The following is a 27844-nucleotide window of genomic DNA, read 5'->3' as shown; positions in this document are numbered from 1 at the left end:
TGCCAGCAACAGTGGGGTTGAAGCTGGTGTTAGCATGGCTATTGTCAGTGTAACATAAACAGGTAGATGCTTTATTGTTCTGAATGTAAAGTGTGAATGTTTCTCTACAAACTACAAAACAGACAGGATTGAAAATTTTTTAAAGGTGAGTTAGCATAAAACATTAAAAGGATGAACCAACCAATCAAAATCAAACAAACGTATAATAAAACATTCCCTCATTTCCTGAACCATCTCATAATCCACTCACATAGTTGCCACAGCGCTGGGATAAATAAAGAAGCAGTCTCTGAAAACATGCATTAACCGTGTGCTCTGACACTCAGCCCTTTAAACCCACACTGTGATCTAGGCCCTATCTCTGCTCAGCCTGGTGCAATCCTGGAGAAGTAGGTCAGAGATGAACACACTGCTGCACACCGCTCCCTAACACTGCTGCACACCGTTCCCCAACAGCCCTGCACACTGCTCCCCAATGCTGCTGCGCCCTGCTCCACAACACCACTGCACAGCACTCTTCAATACCTCTGCAAACTGCTCCTCAACACTGCTGCACACCACTTCTCAACACTGCTGCACACTGTTCTCCAACACCACTGCACACCGCTCCCCAACACTGTTACCTTCTTATTTCCTTGTTTCCTGTGTACATGTGTAGTTGACTGAAGCTTTCATACCAGCCTCTTGTCACCACACACGCTGTATGTAATTATTTAGTCTATTCACGCTCCCTTTTCTGTTGCTCTCATCTCTTTTGCCATCAGAATAAGTGCAGCTTCCATGTGTGTCTTCCAGGTCAGTGCTTTTGAAAATGGAGGTAGGGGCAGAAGGGTGTCGCCATAAGCGCTGGACAGTCATGGTTTGTTGTAGCTGCGTATGTGGACGACTCATGCACAAGCATTTTATTTTTAGACCAAACAGACCATCGTCAGTAAGGGTTAGTGCAGATGATTGTAAACCGACTGGAAGTATTGAGGAAATTAGTTACTTTCGAGTAACTGTATTTTGTTTGTTACTTTTTTATTTGTTTATTTTTAAATTTAGTGGTATTTTACAATACAGTTGCAGTTTTTCATTGGGAAAGTTGTTCAAAATTGAATGTGTGCAAATAGCTACCTGTGACAGGTCTACAATGAAAATTAACTAAATTGTTTTTATTGTCTTTACAAGGCTGGCCACAGTGAATTCAGAACAAATGCACTGCTTTTCTATGTCAGTGATCATTCAAACAGGTCAAAATTGTATTAGATATGCTGTGCTGATAATATTACAAATCTAATGCTAAATACATATTGATGAATGGGATATGTAGCATACACACTTGTCAAGCATCAAAAACTAGGATTCAGAAAATTCAATTCCACTCTTTTCACTCATGCGGACTGTGTTCCAGTTGACTTACTTGGTTACTAAAAACACCTAAAAATGTGCAGTTTTTACGCTTGCATATGACAAAATGTGCTTCAAGTTGGTCTTAGGGTAAAAATATTTTTATATATCTGGTGGCTCTTTTTTCCATGTTTAATAATAAATACATATCAGGCAGTGCAACAACCATAATATAATGCAACACAACATGAAAGTGTTCAGAATACAGTAATCAGATTGGGCCATGTACATTACAAAATACATTTAAATGCAAGTATTCATTATTCTGTAATTAAATATTCTTCCCATAACTGATAATGAGTGAACTCTGTGTCCATGTTTGACAATGATTAGATGGATTTCAAATTACTTTTATTCTTTTTTTTTCTATAGAAGAAAAGAAGACCAGTGAATATTTTTGGGGACTAGATGGACTTATTTAATCAAAGGATTTCTATGTAAATGTATAGCTCAAGGTTTGCATATCATCATTTAGATCTGTGCGCACTATGTGTGACTAATAGTGTCCCATATAAGCAAAATTTAATTGCTTGGCAGAATTTGTCTGTCAGCTTGTGCTTGCATGCTTTTCAGCAACATTCCAGAGTATCTTTTTAAATCCTGTTTGATGAGATGTCTCCTTCTGGACAGATCAAAGTACACTCTACTATGTAAATAATTGAAACCATCAAGTGCTCCTGTGTGTCTTTAAAGTGCGTACCCTTTCACCAACCCTTTAACTGTCTTCACTACTATCTGTTACTACCACCACTGTTGTTTGTCATTTCATATTTTTTTTACTCTTAATCCAAATGTTTCCTCGAAACTAAAAATGCAACTTTGTTAACTCTGTTGACGTTCTATTATCAAAGATGTTTTACCAGTGCAAGTAAAATATACTTATGCATACTATAGTCTCATGTTTTAAGTGCCCTTTTTCCACCAAGCTGGTGCCAGTGTCAGTTCTGCTGTTTTCCACTCAAATAATGCTGGCTCCTTGTGCTCAAAACTGGTGCTCAGTACTGGTGTTGACCAGTTATGAGCCGGGCCAGAATTGAGAACCAGTTCCAGTGGAATCCTTAACATTAAAAATACATACTATAGTTAGCACTTGCTAACAGCTGGTAATGTAGAAGGGAAAAGCAAGTCAGCCTAGAAAATAGGGGGCTAGAGAGCAAGCAGTTATGAAAAAAAAAAAAAAAAAAAAAGAAAATTAACTGGTCACTAGTAAACTTATTTGGTGGAAAACCAATTTTACACAGTCCAGAACCAGCACATGCAGCAGCCTGGAACCGACTCTGAACCAGTCCAGAATAGCACTTTGGTGGAAAAGGGTGATATGTAACTTTCTGGTGTAGGATTTGCCACTTGCTAGTCTCTATGGAGATGTTCACTTAGAATGTTCAGTAGTATGACATTAAAATTGTTGGAGACAGCAGGTGTGCCACCAGGCATAATTACAGGTCAGATCTTTTAATAAATACTGATTGAAGCAGTTGAATTCCATACTGTGGAATATTCCAGGCAAAGCAATAACATCTCCATGAAGACAAGCACGTGGCGTATCCTTCACCAGAAAACCTACATAGTGCCCCTTTAAGTCAAACTGTTCAGGTAATGTCAGTGAAAGATTATTGTATTATTTTGTCCTGTCCTAATTATGTGTCCAAAGTCTGTCTCCTCCTGACCAGTCGTCTGTGCTCTGCTCACAGCTGCGTGGTGGACGAGATGGACTTCTCTGGGATGGAGCTGGACGAGGCACTGAGGAAGTTCCAGGCCCACGTGAGAGTCCAGGGGGAAGCGCAGAAGGTGGAGCGGCTCATCGAGGCCTTCAGGTGGGACTAGGGACACTGCTGCAGACAGGACAAAGAGATGGAGAGAGAGGAGAGGGGAAGAAAGGGAGGGGCAGAAGAGACGGGGGAGGTGTAGAAAGGGGAGCGGCTTATCCAGGCCTTTAGTTAGGACTGTGCACAGGGCAGAGAGATGGAGGGAGAGGAGGAGACAGCTGCAGGGGAGGTGTAGAAGGTGGAGCGGTGTATCGAGGCCTTCTGTTGGAACTGGGGACACTGCTGCAGACAGGACAGAGAGCTAGAAGGGGAGGAAGGGTAGGAGGGAGGGAGGAGTAGAGGAGACAGAGGGTGAGAGGGAGTGAGAAGAGGGTGGGGGAGTAGAGGAGAAGGGCAAAGAGAGAGAGAGATAGGGAGGGACACAAGAGAGGGGGGAGAAAAGAGGGAGGGGTAGAGGAGAGAAGAGTGGGGCAAAGAGGGAGTAAATAGGTAGAGGACGGGGCAGAGGAAAGGGGGAAGGAAAATAGAGGAGGGAGGAGCGGAAAGAGAGGGAATGAGAAACGAGATGAGGGGTAGAGGAGTGGAAGAGAGGAATTGAGAAGAGAGGAGGGGCATAAAAGAGGAAGAGATATGGAGTGAGAAGAAAGATAGAAGGTCATAGTAGAAGGGGAGAGAGTGAGAAGACTGAGGGATAGGTAGAGGAAAGGGAGAGCGAGGGAGAGAAGAGAAAGGAAAAGAAGGTAGAGGAAGAGGAGAGGAGAGTTAAGAGGGAGGGAGGGCATACTGGACACTCTGTCCTCTGGCTACTGATGCAATAAGAAACCTGGCTGTAGAGTAAATAATGATTGTGGATACTTAGTCCTTCAGTGAATCTTCAGATGTTTAAAGTTACGATGACATTGGCCAAGGATTTTACAATGTGATGGAGCGCTGAATGATTTGGGGAATATATTTTTTCATTTTAATAACAGTCATTGTGTTTCAAGATGTGCCACTTGTTTGTGACTAGTACTATAAGAAAATGCTGCATAGTTAAGTTTAAAGCTTTAAGGCCCAGACATTTTTGAACATAATGCTTTGCACGCTGCATTTTGAGACAAATGATCAAAAACACAGTGACATTAAGTGTCTCTTTCAGAATGTATTCAAATGCTCCTCATGAAGCAGCAGTGAGCGGAGTCAACTCAGCGTATATCCTGATACGACCTTGGTGTGATACATATTGTGCTGTCATTAAGAATGTATTCTTAATGACAGCACACAAACACACATTTTATAATTTGACAAAGACACTGTTTCTAGATATAAACATGTTATTTTGCAAAGGTGTATCAGATAGCTGACACTTGAGTAGTGGCCAAGCTTGCAAGGTCCCCTATGGCTGCAAGTAGGGCTGTGCCAAAAATTGAAAGATCAAAAGATTGTGTTCAAAACTTTGTTCGATCTGCAGTTTGCAGTTTAATTGACAGGTTTACTAGCCAATCCTGTGTCAATAAGAGTGGGAGGTACTGAAAACGATTCTCTGTTCTCTTGTTTAAGGGAAAGTTCTGAGTCAGGGCCACAGCACATTTCTTTATATCTCCTCATGCGTCCTTGTGTTTTGTAACTTTAGACTTAAATCTGTACAATTACTAAAAGACTAAAGGTCCAGTGTCTCCTTCCCTCTGCCTCTGTGTGTGCAGTTTCTTCCACCACTGCTCCTCCCTCTTTCTGATCTAGCGGCAGGGAATGAGAAAAGAGATGAGGGATAGAGGAGTGGAAGAGAGGGATTGAGAAGAGAGAAGGAGGGGCATAGAGGAAGGAGAGAGATGGAGTGAGAACAGAGATAGAGGGGCATAGTAAATGGGGAGAAAGAGAGTGAGAAGACAGAGGAATAGGTAAAAGAAAGGGAGAGAGAGGGAGAGAAGAGAAAGGGAAAGGAAGCTCCTCATTTTTTCTCCTCTTTCTCTCCTCTGGTGCTTCTTATCATTATAATTCACATTATGGAAAGTCAACAACAGTTTTCGCACCATTTATGAGTGAAACTTCAGACCTAATTTAGTCCATGGACATCACACGTACTTTTAGGTTTTTAGGCTTAGTATATTGCACAACCAAACTTTAAATGTGGATTTTAATATTGGTCCTATCAACACAAAATAAAAACTGTATTGATCCTGCTCTTTATGAGTGGAGTCCATCTATCTATGTTTTCAATAAGATGGAAGAAGATCAAATTGAAAATCAACATTAATCAGTATTATGACTTTTATTTTTATTTTTTTCCCATATCACCCTGTCCTGGCTGCAAGTGTGTGTGGTGTCTGGGATGCATGTCTTCCATAAAAGAGTCCAGAAAATGTTGTGTTCTACACAGATTTATTGGCATAATCATAACCATCCACAAAATACACAGATCTAGCAATCTATAGACTGCAATCAAAAGACTGTTTACCCCACACTGCAACACCTGAGTGTACCTATCTCTCCCCTCATATAGGGCAGGTAGTTACGTGACATTATATTTAGCGCCACACAGAGGCAGGAGGAACAAACAGGCAATATGGTTCCAACAGTATATTCTTATTTATTCCATGCTTCATGTGAAAGGTGAGAATTCACTCACTGAGCTGCAGAGGCTGCACTTGCACTGATTAATGACTGCAGGTGCTGGGGTTTAGGTAGTGATGATGCAGATCATATGGATTCCAGTCTGTGGATCTTTTGAGGCTTATAAAATACGTTATAGTTTAGTAAATCACTGCCCCCAAACAGCATTTGGCACAAAGCCCCACAAAGCTTGATGTGTCCGTGCTCTGAGGGCGTATATAGAGTTTGAAACATCAGATGTAAACTATAAAAGTGTCTGATCTGGGTTGATTGATGATTGTGCTGTAATTACAATGTAAGGCTTGATTGCAGTTGGTGGGGTGTAATTAGACAAAGTGACGGCTTTATCCTGTCTCCACAGACACGGCTGTTTTGGTGTAAAATGAAGGAAACATCTGTTAGAGATGGTGCCTGACATGACTTCCATTAACACTTTTCTTTAGGCTCTAATGGGATTTCCTGTTATAGACGGCCTCATCCACTAGTTATTTCACAGCAGGACTCAGTCTGGTCCTTCTTAAAAATAATGGACAAATGTTTTATTCAAACAAGATATATCAAGGTAAATCTTATGATACTGTACATGTTATACTGTTATGTGGAACATTTTGAAGACTTTATCTTTATCATTCAAAAGATATGCTATTTTGTTTTAAATTGTCATTATGGTAACTGTCCTAGATTCCCATCATTTTGAAACCCATGGATATTGGTGGTTGGTTCTGTTTGGCTGTGCATATGACTGAAAGGTTTTTATTCTACACTCTTCTCTTTTAATGTTAATTTTATGATGATTATTTGTGATTATTTATGTTTTGATTTGTGTGATTTTAATGTCTTTCTTATTCTGTAAAGCACTTTGAATTACCTTGTGTACAAATTGTGCTATACAAATAAACTTGCCTTGCCTTGCCTTGGTGGCACTGCCTTGTCTAATACTAGCTTGTATGTTGAAAAGTAAAGATTATATAGTTTCCATCCATGAAGGACACTGACAAATGACTCAGGTTTCAATGAATGCTTTGTAGGCTGGATTCACATAACCATACTCCCTTCTAAACTGCCTGCAGTTAGTCAGTCAGAATTACATGGTAGAATATGTGGTTTTAAAATGCCTATATTTGGACCTAGTTAATTACTATCCTTATTGACATGAAACAAAAATTAGCATCAAATTCAGCATTCTCTGTCAGCACTAATGTAAGGTGATTTTTACCTCCAAAAATAACTTGTTGACATTTTGTCAGTTGAAAGGATTTAAGATTGTCAGCGAAGTGAATCCTTGACAAAAAGTGATAAAGCTCATATGTTTGGACATTTTAAACAGCAAATCTTCCATAAAATTATATAGATCCATGCCCTCTATTTGAAAGCATGACATTAAATTAAACTTGGTGTTAATGGTGTTAGGACAGAAAGGTGGAGAGGCTGAGGAGGCTGATATTTCTGCTGTTGTGGTAGACATTGAATAAAGCAGTATTCCCTGATTGATAGTAAAAGCCAAAGTTAAATCTGTCAGCTGGACTAAACGCTGTAGGAGTGAAGCGTAGGAGTTGTTTAGAAAGATATCATTTTGTGATTGGCTGACAGGGACACAGGTGACAGGAAGTAGGACAGAGCGGGAAATTCCGCCTTTCTGTTTGAAACAACACTTGAGCTGTACTGAACTGGGTTTCCATGGCACACCACCGACTAATTATTCCTGATTGGAGACAGAACCCAGCCGCGTGTGATTGTCCTGGAGATGGCGTAATCAAGTGTGCCTCCAGCAGGATAAAAATAGACCCTCCGCTCTTGTGCACGCTCGGCAATGTTCTCCACAAACCCCATGCCTCCCGGCTCTTTAATACGGAGATGAGCATGTTGTTAGTCATGGTTATGGGTGGAGGCGCTGCTTTTGTCCGAGCCGACTCCTGCCCTACAGTCACAGCACGATGGGTCTATTTGGAGCAGAAAAAGACTGATGGTGCTCACTGAATTCTTTAGTGCTGCTAGGGCTTACTCAGAATGGACCCTTAGTTGTGTTCATTCTTCACGGTATAGATGAAGCAAGGTAGAGGCGTGCAATATGGTTTATGGTGAATTAGAAGAGATTTTTACACCATAAGGCATTCAGTTTTTGTTTCAGTTAATGTGACCTATAGATTTGTAGTGTTGAAGGTATTCTGGTAAAATGATAACAGCATATTTTGTGGTGTGGATACATATATAGTGCAATATTTGAAGAAGTAGGGATTGCTACCCACAAAATGTAAAGGCAATTGTTTGTATTTGCTAATTGTTTGGTCTCCCTTGAAAACAACTCAAGAGGCTTTAAATGAATATAAATATTCAAATAATTTGTATATTATTGCATTGAATTCAGCAGTTTTGTCTTAAAGAAGACATATTGTGTTTAGTTATAATCTATGACACTCATGGATCATTATGTTATAATGCGGACATATTCAGTTCCAGCATTGATTTAAAATGATAATAAAAGAATCAAGTCAGCTGACTTCTGCATTAGATAACTTTGGAGCTCAATGGGAGATGATATCACTATAAACATCATCGTAATAAAGAGCAGTGTAGTTGCTGGCACTGCTGATAGATAGTCAATATTTTTAAAATTGTACCAAAATGACTATGATGCTGCCGAATCCTACACATATCACTGATTAAGAAAATAAACCAGAGAATGAAAAAAGTACAGAGCAGTAGGCACGTACCGGTGGCAGTGAAAACTGAGAATCAGTGGAGAAATTATGTTTTGAATACAGGAGAATAAAGAATACTCAAACATGCAAGAATCACTCTAAATACAAGGGTTGCAAGGGTAAATGAGGAGGGGAAACAACTATAACATGGTTAAAAGTTCAAAAGTTGATTTTGTACAATAGGTCTGCTTTGAAGGTGCAAAATGTCACTTTTCTGATGGTAGGTCAGCCATCTGCTTGTCTCCAGGGATATGTCATGGATTGTATGGCATTAAACATCCTTTATTCCTTCTTGCATTCTTTCACTTACCTACTGTTTTTATTGCTCAAAAATATACTGAACAAAAAAAAAAATCTCCATAGATCTGATTTGTAACTTGACCTGGTAGCTTCACCCTCACTGTCTCCATGGAGATGTTTAATGCCATACTGTGATACATCTAAATAATAATTTTTTTTATATTTTATATCTATATATTTTTGTGATTTTGAAGTTTTCCATAATCAGGCAGCCTTATATTTGAAGAGTCCATAGACTAAGAATGGCACTTACCACCAGTGTGTGAGAAGTGCAAAAAGTGCTCAGAGACAAAGGACGTCAGACAGGACAGGTGTTGGACAGAGAAAAGACGGAATAAATGTTTAAAAGAGCACATGCGTTAGCAGAGAGAGAGAGAGGAGGGAGAGAGGGAGAGGAGAGAAAGACGTGAGGAAGAAGACGAGGAGAAGCTGAGGATATGAGCTGATTTACTGTGTCTCAAACTCAAAACCCAAAGTGAAAAGCTCTAGTCTGATGTGGCCTTTATGACAGTTTTCATTATACAGACAGAGGTAACAATCATTGCAAAGTAAGTTAGTTTAGAGGACTTTAACAAGGCAATATCTTCAGATCACAAGCAACAAGAAGCATTGATACCAAGCAGGATAAATCTATGTGTTCCGGTTGTGTTGCTATATTTTGTCTGGCTGAGTCACATACTTTGCTCTGCCCTATTTTTCTGTCAATAGCTGGATTTATTGCCACTCCTGGTACAGTGTTCTGCAACAGAAACTAATTTATGTTTATTTGAAAACAGTTCTAACTAGGACTCCAAGATTAACTGCAATCAAGATCACAATTTTAATAGTCAAGGTATTTAGGTGATGTAATGTCCTCTAATATTCTGCATTTTAAAACCTGCCTCTGTAATGACACGTGGGATTCTCAGCAGTTTGTAATTTAAGGCCCCTGGATTTGTTTAAAATATGCCTTCTGAAGGAAGTCTGATGATTAATATCATTTGGATATCTGCAGTCATACTTATAGCTAGGGTACCTGATTTTCAAGGAGGAGGTAGGTATTTAAATCTGTCTAACTCGTAGCTCTCACAAACCCTTTGGCACATAATTAATATTCACATTGCCAGGCGTGTGCATGGTTTCAGAGACAAAATGAAACTGAGGCAGAGCAGTCAAGCACAACCAATCAGAGTGCTGCTTTCAGCACTTACTTCCGGGTTGATGGAAAATAAAATATATTATTATAAGCTGTAGACAGCATGCAGTGGTTTCACAAAGTGATGCTTTTTTTAAAAATGAAACTCTTTGGAGGAAAACACAAACTTTTGTCGTTTGCAAAAGAAAAAAGTTATGCGCTGGATTTATTAGTGCTTCTACGTGTTACTGCAGGGGTGTCAGACTCATTTTCACAAAGGGCCACATCAACAGAATGGTTGTTCTCAAAGGGCCAGATGTAACTAGCTGTAAGATAAATGTCACTTAATGTTTTTTTTTTTTTTTTAAATCTTGTTAATTAACCATTTCTATATTTATTGCTTCTTTAAGTTACAAATATTGCATATGGATTTGCACATAGATGAAAAAATGGCTGTTTAACTCTGTATCTAACAGAGATACATAAACAGTCATACCTTTTAATTTCCTTTGTCGCGGGCCACATAAAATGACGTGGCGGGCCGCATTTGGCCCACGGGCCTTGAGTTTCACACGTGTCTTACTGGGTGTCAGTGACAAAAAGACTGTTGTTGTGTCCTTAGGCAAGATACTTCGCCCACACCCCCTAGAATGAAAATTGTGTGTGCTGGTGGTGGGAGGTGCTGATGGTGCAGATTGGCAGCCTCGCTTACATCAGTCTGACGTAGGGCAGCTCTGGTGAATAGTATCTTACTACCACCGAGTGTGATGTGAATGAATAATGCATTGTAAAGCACTTTGAGTGTCCAAAAAAAACACCATTATGTCATAACTGTAGCCCTCACTTTCCAGTTGAACACTTAAATTAGTTGGGTATCTGGTGCCCTCTGACGACAGAGAGGAGCATGGTTACCAGCATGGCTACTATCATCCTGATGCTAACAGATAAACAGTTCTCCTATGCTGTGAACAGAACGTATCTAATCAAGTGTCCAGGGAGTGTGGTTCAGTAAGTCATCATTTCAGACTCTTTCTCCATCAACCCCACTACATAAACTTCAAATAGCCCCAAATAAATGTTTATGATTCGCAATAAGTGGCATTTCCTGTCTTTTTGGAGTTCACAGTGCAGTAATCTCCCAGCATCTCCCGTCCTTGAAATGCTCCTCAAATATGTGCCCACTTCCCCATGGACCTGAAGCCGATAAAACGTTCATTATTGTTTTCCCTTCTCCCGGTAAACGACCACATTCCATCGGACACCTTTTTCATCCTGATGTCCACCATTCCTCCCCCTGGGCACATCTCACAATGTCAAAACAAAGGCATACAACCATCCACTCATTAAGCAGGACAGCTTTTACATTCAGGCCACAAACCAATTACTTTCATCCTATATTACACACGCCATTCTAATCTATGGCTATTGTCTTTTTGTCGTTTCCCATTCGGTGCAATCTCAGTCCTGATTTCTGCATTCGGTTCCATAATGCAGGCAGGATAATGAAGGTGCAGCCCAGGTGATAGCCAGCAGCAGCCCACTGTGAACAGAGGTTAATTAATAGCTGCTCTTATAATGGGATTAGCGAGAGTTAGGCAAATGTATGTTTTTCTAATTGGAGCGGAACTAAATTTTAACAAAAATAATACTGGGGGAAAGAAAAGCGAGCACTCATCAAAGGTAATGAATAAGACTTTTGACCGCCAGGACTGTACATGAATTAAATAAATATCCTATAATTACTACTTGTTTTTACTAATTTGCTTAATTTCAAACGTAATGGTGTGCTATGTAACTTTTTCTGATGGAGGGGCCGCTACCTCCTTTGGCTAAATGTTGCGCAGTATGGCATTAAACATATTTTATATCCATGAAAACAAGCAGGTGATGCCACCAGGTCAAGCTGTAGGTCAGATCTATGGAGAGGCGTGCTCACAGCAGCTCACAGTATTAATTTATGTTTGTCAATGCGACTTTCCAGAGCTTTTAGCCGTGTTATAGTTGATTCCTTTCTCATTTAAATATAAGTAATTTTAATGGGAAATATCCCAAAAATTACTGATCACTTGAAATGATTGCAAGGTCGACAATCCTGCTAAAATTATCTTAAAAAGCTGATTAACAATAGATATTTGTGTACTGAAATATAAAAACTAAATATTAAATGTTGTACAGTCATTGTACACTGTGAGGTGATTGGTGGGTACAGTTTGGAGGATATTAGAAAGTGGAGGGTTGCTTTGTATCTAATAGAGGAAGATGTGAGCTTGTGCCACTTAAAAATTAATAATAATAATAATAATAATAATAATAATAATAATAATAATAAATTTTATTTATATAGCGCTTTTCAAGATACTCAAAGACACTTTACATAGAAGAACAATTTAAAAAAATACAAATATACAAACATTTAAAACCAACACTCATAATAATTAAAGATTAAAAGTAGCTTTAAACAGGTGAGTCTTTAGGTGTTTTTTGAAGGTGGTGAGGTCAGTGCAGTCCCGGAGTTGTTGTGGTAGAGTATTCCAGAGAGTGGGGGCAGCGATGGAGAAGGCTCTGTCTCCCCAGGTTCGGAGCTTGGTCCTACAGGGGAGGCAGAGAAGGTTTGCGTTTGAGGAGTGGAGGGAGCGAGAGGGAGTGTGGTGATGGAGCAGATCTGTGAGGTAGGAGGGAGCCAGGTTATGGAGAGCTTTGAAAGTGATGAGAAGAACTTTGAACTGAATTCGCTGAGAAATGGGGAGCCAGTGGAGGTTTTGGAGGACCGGGGTGATGTGTTCACACAGACGGGTGCGTGTGAGGAGGCGGGCAGCAGAGCTTTGTATGTATTGCAGTTTATTAAGTGTTTTTGAGGGTGTGCCGTATAGGATGCTATTGCAGTAATCGATTCTGGATGTGATGAATGCATGGATTAAAGTTTCTGCAGCTGAAAAGGTGAGTGATGGACGGAGGCGTGCAATGTTTTTGAGATGGAAAAAAAAATAAAAAATTGTCCTGTACGTCTGGAAAATTGTGCTTTTTTTGTCAACTGGAGTCAATAGATATTAAATGTGCAGTATCTGATTTTTACCATCTTAAAAACGTGAAAAACTGACCATTTTAAACAGTCTGCAGTCCTCACTTACCCTTTGAGCATCCTAATTATTCACCACGATGAGTTTATAAGTGCTTTTCACAGCTGTCAGAGACCATAGCGGAGTTTGTCGTGATGGTAAAGCTAACGACAACTAGCCTGCTAACACGCACTTCCTGATTATCGAACAGTTAAAAGCTTCATAATTAGATGCAGACAGTTCATAGTGGACTTATTTTGACCTCAAGAGCTGCTTATACAATCCTGTCATTTAAATCTAGAATAATTCCACATTAGCGTCATTGGCTTAGTGGTTAGAGTATTCACCCACTAAAAGGTTGATCCCAGCTCCAACCAGTTCAATCCCTGTCCTTGGGCAAGACACTTGACCTACCTTGCCTAATTTGAATGTAGTGTGTGCGTGCGTGAGTGATGATGATGATTGGAGGAGCTGATGGGCTGATGGTGCAAATTGCCAACCTCATTTCTATCAGTATTTATCATTAAAATCTGCTTGTTCAATTTTCCCTCTACACGTTTTTTACACATATAAAAAAATATATATATTAAAATCTGAATCTCTCTGTGGGTGTGATCCGTGAGCCAATCAGAGTCTCCCGCTGTGGTCGTCAGCTAATCACACTCCATCACAGCTCCCTAGGGTGTAGCCGATTTCAGATGCACCAGGAGCCCCCCCCCCACTGTCTCTCTCTCTCCTCATTCTCTTCTTTCAGCTGTGATTTCGGTGAGTGCATGCTACCGGACCACCGCGTCTCCTCCAAAGTGTTACGTAACAGTGGTTATGTCATCACGCAGTAGCATGGTCGTACTCCTGTTTAAGTAGTGCTTTGTACGAGTGGCCTCTGTGCCAGCTGGCTCACATGTGGAGATGAGGGAGGGCGAGCGGGTGTTTAAATAGAACTCCTTATGTAACACAGACTGGAGACTTCTGAATGGAAAGAGCAGACTGGCACACACTAGAGATGCTTAAAATGATTTAGAAGGACGCAGGGTTAAGGTAGACCTTTTGACTCCATAAAGGAATATGCCCTCTGTATTTGACTCATTCTTCAATACTGATGGAAAATGTCAAGAGTACCTAGCTGGAGGATTAGCCTACTGATTGTTGGGGCTAGGGGTGGACAATATGGAATATATCATCATATAGAATAGACTAGAATAGAATTTTGTTACACTATAAGTACAGAAAGACATGGATCCTTACTGTGAACAGGCTTGCATCTCCACAAACCTGACTCTTATTTCACCGTCTTATTTTTATGGAAATGTTGTTCTTTTGGCTATAATTTTCCACAGTAAGGCACAAAATGTATCTGTCTCCATGAAGAATGTTATGAAGTATTTGTCCTTTGCATTTGACCCATCCTTCAGTGCCAAAGGGGGACCCATCTCCATGATCTTGTTTCTATTCTTGGTCAGGATTACCTTAGCTGGAGGATTGTATCTGTGGTGCATGTTTTGGGTCGATGGGGGAACCCGGAGTGCCCAAAGGAAACCCATCCGGTCACCTAGGAATCAAACCCAAAACTTTTTTCCTGTGAAGCATAAGTGCTAGCCACTCAGCCACCATGATTGTTCAAAATGCATTTTTTATTCTTATTGTGTCCACCCCTAGATACCATTTCATATTTGTTAGGGAAAAAAGTAAATCTTGATCTATAATGTATAATCTATAATAATCTATTTTACAGCCATTAATTAAATATTTGTTACATTGTGTTGTTTTTGTTACACAGCTGTTTTAGATGTTTATTTAAATTATACCTTTTGAAAAAGTAGAAAGAAATAATAGTAGAGAGAAATAATTAATAATAATAGTACAGAGAAATAATTATAACAATTGTGCTGTATGTATTTATTTATTATAATTTCTGTCTCAATAAAGCAGCTCATATTTAGGCAAGCCCATCAACAAAAATTTGGCAGCCTGAGACAGCAGTCCCTTTCTCCCCCTGTCTACTCTCCTGCTTACACACTCTTTTTGTTTTTTGTTTTTTTTTTATCTTTGTATCCATTATGACAGTGGTAATCAGTTGGTTTCTCTTCAAGCATAAATCACATTAGACCACAATCTCTCAAGAGTCTGGGTGTCCCCCGTGTTACTGTAGCCAACTGAAGCCCTATTCATTAATCTATGTTTGTGTGGACGATACAGCACCAAAGACATTCTCAGTTTAAAGACATGCCCTGCCAAATCGACTAAAAACGGGGTGTGGCAAAAGCTCTCAAAACTTGCGTATCTCTGTGTATCTAACCCAAACTGCATTTGCAAGACTCTCCAGCTCATTCATTCTATATCTTCTGCTCTTTTTGTCCAAATAAATCTAAAATGAAAGCATTAGTTGACTAAGACACTATCAACCGATTAATCGACTAACACCTGCAACTCTAGTAGTAAAATCTGAATTGAACAAAATATTTGTCATTTTGTCAGCCCTCCACTGTGTCTTCAGTTCTTCAGATCCCAGATCCTATAAAGGTTCGCAGAGTCCTCCTTCTTCACAGCTCCGCTCAGCTCAGTCTATAAATCACTGGGCACAAGCAGATAGAGCTCCCTGCCAAAAGGACTCAAACTATCAAGAATTACTGTTAAAAGGATCTATTAATCTGAAACAAATACAATTTCCCTTCTCAAACCATTCATATATGATCCCTCATATATGAATGGTTTGATAAGAGAAGTAGACAAAAGAAGTAAAAATGGCATTTCTCCCTATTCAAATAAATAAAATAAATGATAACTGCAGTTGTACAGTGTATCTGAGATGTTCACATGTACAGGGCTGAGATGTTCCCTAGTGGCTCTTTATCTTCATGTGTGCCTGAATGTAGCAGTGTATACACCTCTTATTGATAGTGATACTGTGGAGGCTGCAGCAGCAGTAATGTCAAACCTTCTTGGTCAAAGCTAAGCAGGGCTGGGCCTGGTTAGTACTTGGATGGGAAACCACTGGGCATTCCAGATACCACAGTGGTGCGCCAGTGGCAAAAACTGTTGTTGTGTCATTAGGCAACACACTTCACCCACCTTGCCTAGTAAGAAAGGGGTGTATGTGTGAGTGTTGACAGTGGTTGGAGATTGACAGCCTCTCTTCTATCAGGTCAGCCGGAGCTACAGGAGTAGCTCACCTTTGACTTTGATATACAATATATATATAAGACAAAAGCATTATTATTATTAATTGTCCTGAAGGTTGTTAATTCACAGCAAGCTCTTTTGCTCTGGTGAGGATGTGAGCATTTTTCAAATCTAAAGCGCAATGTTTCATTTTTTCTTTCTGAGTTTTGCTCCCAGCTCACAGAGTAGACACTGCACTAACTCTAGCATGAGCGACTTCGGGGAAAGAAGGCAGCTAATTTGTCTGTTATTAATGTTCATATCTTGAGTTATGGACACAAAAAAGAAATAAAAAGGATCATGTAGAGCGGGTCAATACAAACATTTTAAGACCAAAATGACGAGACTGACAGCAGCATTTATGGAGAGAGGGACAACAGTTTTCTAAAGCCAGAGACAATGAAGCCAGTAGTGCAGCCAATGATCACTCCCTATTTGGAACGCGGCAGCTAACAGGTTAACTGTGTCCATTTATATATACAATCTATGTTCTGAACTTGTTTAAAGAGGGACTATTATGCAAAAGATCTTTTTCTGTTTTGTTTTAGGTTTCTACCATGTTATGACATTGTTCCCTCTTAACTAACCCCAGTGCACACTAGATTTAGTTCTGTTTATTTCAGTGTTGGGTTGGTCTTGTTCATATGCACCACGCATCATTCACTCCAAACAGTGCACCGTGTGACTTGTAAGAGGCATCGACTGATCGCCAAATGTATTTCCATGACAACAGGGTTCGAGCGGCTAGAGCCGCATGAATATGTACTCACTTCCATATCTCTATATGCGGTGGCACCGTACAGTGTGGCGGTGGTCTCACCATGAGGACTGGTGCTCTGGTTAACAGCAAAGACAGCCTGGGTCTGGCACACAGTGACAGACCCAGGCTCACCTCCACAAGCAGGGGCAGAATGAGACATGTCACTGATACTAAGTTGCTCCAAATTTCCTCGTCAGATGAACTTGTCAAACAGCTGCTCTGCAGCACCCATTCCTACAAATATATCTGATCCGAGCACTTTTCTTACCCATTCCAAAGCAGTTTTACTGTTTTACTGTGGACTGTGTAAGTCGGCCCAAGGTCGGCTGCATTTACACCACACTTGTCCCACTCCAGAGTGAGAGAGGAGCCACTCCAAGACAATGTGTTTCCAACGCTCCTGGAGCAGGCTTTTAGTGAAAATCAGAATGTGACTGCGGAGCTCACATCGGCCCAGGCACAACGCTCTCGGAGCAAATGCTCTATTACGTCAACCTAACTAGTGGGAACGTAAAAACAACTTTAGATGTCATCCATGCATGTTTGAGTATTTCGCTGATCTCTCCCGGACCCTGTTTGAACCCTCCTTACAGTTAGCTGTACGATTCTGTCCAATGCTCAGCCCTCAAGCCTATATCATCCATGCTCCCACACGACAATTCTTCATAAATAAACAAAAGAATGATACAAAACTATACATAACAACTTTCTAAACCTGATGCGATGTGCAGTAGTTTCATTAGCAGGATGTATGCTGATTGTGTTGTAATGACACTCTGAAGAAGGAGTGATTTAAAACAGGGAGGAAGGGGGCTGAACCTTATAAAAGTGAAATTCATAAAGTGAATCTTATAAAACATGTTAATACATTCTTTTCGGCTAATATAGCATTTTCAAAACAATAAAAGATAGCATGGTGATCTAAATAGAGTATGTTATGTGTTAGCAGTTAGCAGTTAGTGCAGTTAGAGGTAAAATACTCCCTCTTTAAAATGTGCACTTTGGAGAGAATTCAGCTATTAAAATATAAATCACAAATCTAATCATAATCACAAGGTTTGCCAGAAAAATCACAATTATACATTTTGCCAAAATCATTCAGCCCTTCTGGGAAATGTGTGACTCTACACCACTTATTATGTTGAAGATTACTAAACTGGTCACATATCATAATCTATCAGTGAATCAAATCAAGCATGTCCCCTTTCATCAAAATCCCACCGTTTCCTTGCACTGTAATTGCCAGACTCAAATTTGTCAGTGACAGCCCCGGCACAAAGTTATGACTGTTCAGATTAATGTTTCTGCCCATTTGTCCCTGTTCCTAATTAAAATGAATACTTGTGAGAAATCTAATCTCACTCTTTCTCACTCTTTAAAATGATATAAAGTTGCTTATCTAATTCTGAAGATAAATTTGGCACTCGTACCAAAGCATCAGGTGTGTAGTCTCATCTCTGTCTTATAGACCTGCAGCTGTTTATTTTTCAGCACTGTATCTTTATAAACCAATTATAATTCACTGATAACTCTTAGTTTTGATTCACTGTTATTCTCCCCAGACTTATCTGAAGCTATATCATTTAGCATCCTTAGCCAAGTACTGCCAAACACACTGTATCCTGTTTGTGTTTACTTTATCTCACCATTGGATCTGTTATTGTGCCTTGTGTGCGTTTTGTCCCTTGTAGACCCTGGTACTGCATGTGTAACTAGAGGTGGGCAAGGAAATTCATTTGGTACAGAATAATACAGACTAGGCACAATGCAAGCCAATGTATGCACTGTAGGGAAGTTTAAACCAAGAATTAGGTACTTTATATGGATGGAACAAAAACAGGCTGCTGCAGGTTTTATATTTAAAGAAGGGGAACTATGCTATTTCTTTTTTCTTTTTCTTATATATATATATATTTTTTTTTTAGCTTTTTACCATGTTATAACATTGTCCTCTCATAAAAAAAATCAATGTCTGAAGAGGTTTTATATGTCATCCATGCATGTTTGAGTAATATCGCTGTTAGCTGTAAGATTCTGTCCAATGCTCAGCCCACAAGCCTATGTCACCCATGCTCCCTCATGACAATTCTCCAGAAATATACAAAAGCATGAAACAAAACAATGCACTACAACTTCGCAAACCTGGTGTGATGTGCAGTAGTTCCATTAGCGGGATGCACTCAGTTGTGATGTTATGTCTCAGTAGAACCAAACATTTCTCAATGTAAGCTAAAATATTCAGGTACAGAAATTCAAAGCACAGATAGAAAGTATGTGATCAAAATGTTGTTAGAGATGGTAGTATTAATTACATACAAGTGTGTGTACAGTATATTCCTCTCTGACATGTGTGCGTTGTGCTTTTTGTCCCTTCCAGCCAACGGTACTGCATGTGTAACCCAGACGTGGTGCAGCAGTTCCATAACCCGGACACCATCTTTATCCTGGCCTTTGCTGTGGTCCTCCTCAACACAGACATGTATTCCCCGAACATCAAGCCCCAGCGCAAGATGGGCCTGGACGACTTCATACGCAACCTACGGGGTATGTACGCACTGTGGAATGTGTAGTGTTTCCCATATATAGTGGCACAGATTATAATTTTAATCATTTCATTTTATACAAGCAGTATAAATGGCATGTATTACCTGTATTTAATCTGCAAGAGGGGGTATTTTACTTCTATGGGGTATTTACTACTAACCTAACATATTTAGATCATCATGTTACCTTTTATTGTTTTATTTGTTTTCCTTTTGCTCCCCACGTTAAGTCACTCCCCCTTCAGAGCGCTATCACAACACAATCAGCTTGCATCGCACTGATGTAACTACTGTATATCACATCAGGTTTGACAAGTTGTTGTGTACAGTTTTATATCATGTTTTTGTATATGGAGAACTGTTGTGTGGGAGCATGGGTGACGTGGGATAGTGGACTGAGCATTGCTGAGTCTTACAGGCAGCTAAGAGTAAGGAGGGTTCGAATAGGGCCTGGGAGAGATTGCTAAATTACTCAAACATGCATGGATGACATCTAAAACCTCTTCAGACATGTCTTTGATGAGGTAACAACATTATAACATGGTAGAAAGCTTAAAAAGCTTGATTTTGCATAGTGCCCACTCTTTAAAGCAACCTTTTTGCCCAGTATAGTTACAGTTGGTTATAGTTTAAATGTTTACAATAAAACAATGGACAACAAAGTGTGATTTTGTGATGCCAATGTAAAGCCCTGGTTGTTTTTAGGCCATGGGTGAGAATTTTACACTATGATAGACCACCATAGTCTCCTCTATTAATGGAAAACATGCTGTGCAAAAGGTTACTTGTTGTTACAATATCAACATTTTGCTATTGTGCCCCTTTGGTCCATCATTATATTTTATCCCCTGATGATTGTGTGGCACGTTCCCCTCCTTTTTGCATTGCATTAAATATCATTTGGGACGCTACAACACTGTCCCTGTAGAGTAGGTACACGGGTTGAGAATGCCATGCAAATCTATGTGGCTTCAAAGAAATCCATTTTATTGCCACTGGGATATAACGTGGGTTATGGTTGCCTGGTGAGTCCAGAATGATATCACTCTATTTTTAAAGTCCCTCCGTCACGCCTCGAGTCAGGCTCAAACACGGTCGTGCAATCAGATTTGTTTTTATTTCAGTGACAAATATGAAACAAAGGAGCTCATTGGTCTGGAGTCTCATCTCTCCTGTGCAAAGAAAAAAAGAAAAAGAAGACATTTCATAATACAACCTCACTACCTCGTTGCATATGCGCTATAACTCTACCACTGATCAGCAGGTCTTGACTATAAATGACTGTAGTGACTTTATTAGCATACTGATCTTCATTTAGAATAGCTGTATCGAAATGTAAATGTGGTCTCTAAGTATTTACTGACTTGCAATTAGTTCTAGCAAAGATTAATTAGGATTTACCATGTCTATTTAACAGACTTAACATGATCTAATGGGACCATGAAATACACTTTATTCTCTCAAGGCTCTGAATGAGGCTGGAGTGTGCAGCCTTGATATCATAACCTCAGAGTGGAGTGAGCGGTTGCCAGGAGCACAAGACCTGACTCGTAAAAGTGAAACACCACCGGAGCCGTATAATGGGCTTTTTGATATCCCTGGTTTAGGTCTATCATAAATCATAACTTCCACACTCACTCGAGAGGATGTGATAAGAACAGGACTGAGTTTAGAGAGAGGGGGGAGGATTGACTGACAGGCCCTTGAAGTGGAGTAAATGAATGCGCTCCAAGACTCACCAAAATCATCATGACCCGTGCACCAGCAGAACCCGCTCAGCCCAGTCACTTCTACATTTAAAAGTGGATATTTTTGTCAACTAAAGGTACTAGTATTTTTGCTGAAAAATGTAGATTATGAGGACTTTTCACAAATCAAAATACATAATATTTATTTCATTGCTATGGCGATGGTTTTAATCAGAGGTGTGTAGTTACATTGACTCAGTTACATTTACTTGATCTTTTAAAGAAAATGTATTTTTTCTAGCAGCATACACCCCTACTATTTAATAATAATATTTTTATTGAAGTAACAGTACATTTACTTGAGTAAACGTTTTAGTGACTCTTCCCACTGTGAGTAAGCCTACAAATGACAAAGGCTTTATGTTGACCATATGAAATGATTTGAACCTTTCTCACACCGCTCCTGTGATTCAGTTTGCCGTTTTTTGTGTCTATCCTTTAAAAATACCTGATTTTGGGCATTATGTAATGTCTTGTCCTTCAAATTACATTCACTTCAAATTATAAATAAGATGTAATGTCCAGACAGTTACACTTTAAGTTACTCTTCCTTGAGTAGTAGTTTCCTCAAATACTTTTTTACTCTTACTAATTGTACAGACCAAAACTTTGTTATTCTACTTGATATTTTTTTGAAGTAACAAAATAATAAAGTAAAAGTGTACCTAAGTACCTCTGTTCCTCGTTTGTCCTCATTCTGAGAAGTTTGTGATCATTTTCTATAATGATGTTATCATTTCAGATGGAGGGTAGTGGCCTATATAACTCCCTGGAAAATTTACACGTTTTTGAAAGAAATATTAAAACTTCCGATTTACGAACAAAATAGATTATTTTTTTAAACGCTGGATCCACAAATTTGCCATGAAAACTTATGTGTCAAAGTCCTTTCAAATAACTGGAATCAGTTTTAGAAGCTATTTTGAGAAAAATGATATGACCTTGTGTCAGTGTGTATGCTGAGAATGAGGATATTTAGCTTTTTGACAGTTTTTGTTTCATGTACACAGGCTCGATAATTACAAAACATCAGCTTACTTACAATTGAATATGGCTGTATTGGTTTAGAAGTTGTTGTTTATTTTCCTATGAGTCCCAGTGGAGACAGGATCTTCAAACAACATTCCATCTTATAAATAACTACAGCCTTCCTGATTTGCAACTATTGAATTAAACAACGTAGCTAGCTACAATGTTCCTTTTTAATAACTTGTTTGAGCCCAAGATAAAGCATTTACCCCTGAACTAAAATATCTAGGTGTCTAGATGTTTCTTTAATGGATATATATTATATAGTCTATTTCCATATTTTTATTTATCAGAATATTGTTACAAAACACATTACCAGTAATCCTGTTTTTTTGTGTAAGACATGTCACAGGGGATGTACTTTATGATATATATGACCTCTCCTTCTCCTACGCAACAATGGACCCTTGGCTTACTCTTTTATCGCTTGTCCAGAGAAAAAATGCACAAATGCCTGCACAAATTCACCTTCAACTGTCCACATAAGGAACACTGTCACCATGTAAGGTTTACTGTGTGACCTTCCTTTGGATCTTGTAGCAATGGGAGCATAGCCACTTTTAACTCAACTCACCTGTGTACTCCAGTGTGTTGTGCTGTGTGCTGTGTGTGGAGAATTCTACCACATACTCTGAACATGCAAATGGCCTGATTTACAGCTTCTATTAATAAACAAGGCTGTCACTGTTCTGTATGAAGTGATCTCATGCAGCTACAGCAACTGTACACTGGTTTGCATGCAAGGAATTAGGAGCTGTAAGACGTGTGTATATGCGTGTGTTTTTTATTTGTTATTTATTAATTTAATTTTGATGTATTTAATTTAAGTAAAAGATATATTGGTAATACTTCATTAGATTTCTTCTGATGATGATCTGATGGTCCTGACAGTAACGTCTTACATATACGTATCATACAGTAGACCGTACTCATACAGGAGTGTTACATCTGACATGAGTGGTCCATATGTTCTCAGGGGTGGATGACGGAGCAGACATCCCCAGGGACATGGTGAGTGGTATCTACGAGAGGATCCAGCAGAGGGAGCTGCGCTCCAATGAGGACCATGTGACCTACGTGAGCCGTGTAGAGCAGTCCATTCTCGGACTCAAAACCGTAAGTGTTCCCTGCTGTGTGTGATATACTAATAGTATAGACACTATACGGGCTGAGTGTAACCTACAGTGTGTGAGAACATGATTATTACACTTATAGTATAATGATACTGTACATAAGAATGTAACCTACTCTGTGTGAACATAATTATACTGATCGTGACAATAAAATAGCACTAAAACAGTATCAGTTTTAAGTGATAAATGTATGTAGATGAAACCAATAAGGAATAATTCATAATAACTACGTCTTCTAATTGGTTTTGGCGGTGGTTATGTCTTCTTATCAGATTCTTGTTAATTGCTTTTGCAAATAATGTAGTAAATATTTTGTGGTATTATGTGCAACCCCAAACTTCACTGACCTTACTAAACCGTTCTAAAGTAAAATAGAAAAAACATAAGGGTGTTGTGTGCCTTGTCAGATCCTGGCCGTGCCGCACAGGCGTCTGGTGTGCTGCTGTCGGCTCTTTGAGGTCCCTGATGCAAACAAAGCTCACAAACAGAAGCTGTCGCAGATGCAGAGGGAGGTGTTCCTCTTCAACGATCTACTGCTGGTCAGAACATCAGTATTATGTTTATACTGTGTAATATATGAACAGGCTCATATGTGTGTGCTGTACCTCCAGATCCTCAAGCTGTGTCCTAAGAAGAAGAGTGCCGCCTGCTACACCTTTTGCAAGGCCATGGGTCTGCTGGGCATGCAGTTCCACCTCTTCAGTAACGAGTGTAAGAGCCCACCCCCCATCCAAGCTCTGCCTGGGTTGGGGTCATGGTGCCTGATATAAGAAGGCACAAAACATCACATTGGTTATTTGAATTTTGAAAAAAACTATCTACAATTTTTTAAAAGAAATATTTTAAAAGTCTACTCTACAGGAGATATGAGTGACAAGCTGAGTGACGGGATTTGATAAAGAGGGAATGCCTTGATTTTTATTACACTAATTACATATCAAGTCGTGAAGACTCTAAATTACAAGCCAAGGCTGATTATATTTTTTTTATTGCTCTTAGCTGTTTTGAAATTGAACTCTCCATTTTTACACACACTAAATACATACCTTTCTGTATCCACCAGCCATTTTTGCTCAGTTAGTTGATCCTAAAGCACACCAGTATACAGTGAACAATCCACAAAGCCCTGCATCAGACAAATGCTTCTAATATTAAATTCATATCCCCTCCTCCAGATAAATGCCCACTTTGTTCATGTCTGAATATTAAATTACTGTACACCAAAACATGCTGGTGAATTTTTCAGCTTTTGAGCCAATTACCTTCAGAATGATCCTTTTTAGTCAAGTGGGATTCAAATCAAGGGTATCCTGTATTTGAAAAGCAGCTCCTTCGGTGTTTGGTGCAGAAAGGCGTGATTCATGAGCAGATAAATGAAGTTTGACACATCCCCTCTGGCTCCTAATCACCCACACTCCTGCCTTAAGCTGGGTGCCAGCCGGGGGAGTGCCAGAAAATGTGTACTTATATTCTTAAGACAAACGATTAGCCTTTGTCAATGATGATGATGAATGGAACCAATGGAGAGGGAAATTACTTAAGAATAAATATGACATTCTTCAGTGTTTTGAGGAACCAACAAAAAAGTGACACATAAATACTGTCCCAAAACTGAACCAAGAAGGCTAGAGGAAGACCAAGTTGGTTGCTGTGAGAGCAGGGGATGCAGAGGAGAGATTTGGACAGAGCAGAAGATTCAGAGGAAAGGGTCAGATGGAGCCTAGGATGCAGAGAAGACAGAAGAGGAGAGATTGTTATTTTGACAGTTTTAGTCAGAAAACATGAGGCTGTGATATCGACGTAGCCCAAACAGCTGTTACTGAGGAGGAGCGATGGCCTATTTTTACAACATTCATCATTTTCTTTGCTTTGTTTGACAGGACAAAAACAAGACAGGATTTATGGGACAAAACTTTGGTACATTGTCTTGTGTCTTTTATTGTCCTGTTTAGAAACTGTGTTGGGAATTTGTCGTTTTATGTAGTGTTTTAGCAAACTTTTGTGCGACTACAGTGAACTGAGGGAAAGTCTCCCATGGGGAAACGTACAGAGACATAGATGAATGAGGTGGGATTATAGTGAAAAGGAGGTGATGGGGAGGTTGGGGAGGTTGATGGTTATGCTACTGCGGTGCTGAGGGTTGTCATTAAAATGGCAGGAAGGGAGAGAGAGAAAGAGAGAGGGTATTTATCCAAAGATTGAAGAGGCAGTGATAGCAGGCTGTTGCTAGATGGAGTGATAGATGACTGGTTAAGGCTAACATATGGTTATGGTACACTAAATAAGGTTTGACAGACAGATACATGCCTCTGTAGCAGTGGCTCTCACACTTTTCACACCAAGTACCACCAAAGAAAAGATTTGGCTTTCCTAGGTACCACAAGATTTAGGTCTAATCTAGGGCAAAACCAGACCTAAAAGTGGACCACATAATTTCTACTGTAGTTCTAAACAAAAAACATATTATAAAATTATTATATAAGGAGGGCAAAAAGTGGATAAAATTAACTCTAAATGAGGCAAAAGCACAAATTGAAGAGCTGTCCAAGTACCACTTGAAGGCGCTTGCATACCACAGCCAAGTGCAGTACTCTTCTCCTGGTTTTGTGGTATATTCATGTTTTAATATTGTAGGTATTTTTGTTTGAAATCATACTTGAGAAGATCCTTGTAATCCTCCTGGCTGACTGTCGTCCTGTGCTGTCCCCTGTCCAGACTACGCCCACGGCATCACCATGATGAGCCCTTTCACCTCGGAGAAGAAGCAGCTGGTGAGCTTCTGCTCGCCTAGCGGAGAGGAGCTGCGCAAGTTTGCAGAAGAGCTGAGAGAGGCCATTGCCGAGGTGAACGAGATGGAGCAGATCCACATCCAGTGTAAGTCTGAGTATACAAAGAGGAGGAAAGAGGAGGGGGGAAGAAAGAGAGAGAGCAGATCCACATCCAGTATAAGTACTAAGTATACAGAGAGAGGAGGAAAGGGTGAGAGGGATAAGCATGGGGGTGGGGGGCTGGGGGATCCATATCCAGTGTAAATCTGAGTAAACAGAGGGGGGGAAGACGGATGGGAAAAGGGAGTAAGAGAGTGACAGAGAGAGGGGGAGGATGAGGAAGAGGTAGAGAGGGTGATGGAGAGAAAGTGAGAAGGTAGAGAGAAGGGAAGATAGGAGGAGAGAGGATAAAAAGAGAAAGAAGGCTGTGAGAGCTGGGAGACAATGACAGTGGGAGGGCAGGATGAGAGGGAGAGTGAGAGAAAAAGAGGGGGAGAGCAAGAAACCTAATCCCTGTGTCTGTGTACAGGGGAGCTGGAGAGGCAGCAGGGCATCCAACATGGCATCCATACCAATGGAGGCCAGGTGGAGCACACAGGCCATGGCTCGCCCTCAGGTACTGTGACACTGTACACACTGTGACCTGGACTGTTCTCCAGTCTGTGAGTACTGTACCAGTCGGTGAGATTCTCAGGGCCACCTACCACAGAGCTTAAAGTTATGACAGATTTCTGTCAATTAAATCAGTGAACATTTCCATCGATACGTAATGTAAAAAAAACCCAAAAATCTCTCTCTCTCTCTCTCTCTCTCTCTCTCTCTATATATATATATATATATATATATATATGTATATGTATATATATATGTATATGTATATGTATATATATATATATATATATATATATATATATATATAGAGAGAGAGAGAGAGAGAGAGAGAGAGAGAGAGAGAGAGAGAAAGAGAGAGAGATAGATATATATTTATAATTTCCCTCAGTGGTTTCAGAAGTTGTTTTTACCTCATTAAATAAACCTCTATATGGGCAGACTCATGTTCGCTGTAGCAGAGCCTCATCAATGGTTGCAATCGAATCTGTTATGTTTTGCTTTAGTTCACTAATGTCCCGTATCTTTGCTTCATTGGACGCCTCTTTAATCAGCAGGATTCCTCAAATACAAAATATAAATCATATTTAGGATTGCTCTGTGAGATGTATCATCTCTTTTTCAAGGGTGTTCTCTAATAAGAATGAATGACAGTAGACAATAGACAACAGATTACATACAATCACAAGACATCCTGCTCTTCCATCCTCCTGTCCCACACTCCAAAGATGAAACAGCTGATTTAAAAGTACATGATAAATGAAACAAACTTAATCACAATAACACTTCAGCATGAAAAATATGGACCCAGTCATGGTGGCCAAAGCTTAATGACAGGTACAAGGTGAATTTAATACAAAGCAGCTTTAAATTGTTGAAATGAAGTTATTGACCTTAGCTCTACAGTAAGGTTATTCCAATCAAATGTAGACTTATATGAAAAAGCTTTCTTGCCTACCACTCTATTCACAAAGGGTACTCTAAAGAATCATTTGGATAATTTCACCCCTGGAATGGCAAATGTCTAGTGACTAAAAGGTAAAAGTTAGCAGTTAACCTTAAAACTACCGCTTCAATGACATCACGAGATGGAACAGAGCATTTTGAGCTTTGGAGATGTAAAAACAGACTCAAAGGGTCAAATGTGTGAATGAAACAAAACACAACTTCAGGTATGTTTTT

At 39.7% G+C, this 27844-nt stretch overlaps 1 protein-coding gene across 1 annotated transcript in view; it reads left to right on the top strand.

The window, feature by feature from the left end:
* The window catches only part of iqsec3b (IQ motif and Sec7 domain ArfGEF 3b), an 83216-nt gene that overhangs the window by 52954 nt on the left and 2418 nt on the right, over nucleotides 1-27844 (top strand). The window contains exons 7-13 of the mRNA XM_033968498.2: nucleotides 3081-3203; nucleotides 19210-19376; nucleotides 23129-23268; nucleotides 23693-23824; nucleotides 23897-23996; nucleotides 26001-26159; nucleotides 26583-26669. Coding sequence (XP_033824389.1) covers nucleotides 3081-3203; nucleotides 19210-19376; nucleotides 23129-23268; nucleotides 23693-23824; nucleotides 23897-23996; nucleotides 26001-26159; nucleotides 26583-26669 — 908 coding nt within the window. The remainder of the gene's footprint in view (nucleotides 1-3080; nucleotides 3204-19209; nucleotides 19377-23128; nucleotides 23269-23692; nucleotides 23825-23896; nucleotides 23997-26000; nucleotides 26160-26582; nucleotides 26670-27844) is intronic.

The sequence above is a fragment of the Periophthalmus magnuspinnatus genome, chromosome 6, assembly GCF_009829125.3.
Source record: "Periophthalmus magnuspinnatus isolate fPerMag1 chromosome 6, fPerMag1.2.pri, whole genome shotgun sequence".
Taxonomy (NCBI): Eukaryota; Metazoa; Chordata; class Actinopteri; order Gobiiformes; family Gobiidae; genus Periophthalmus; species Periophthalmus magnuspinnatus.
This window is presented reverse-complemented; position numbering and strand designations above follow the sequence as displayed.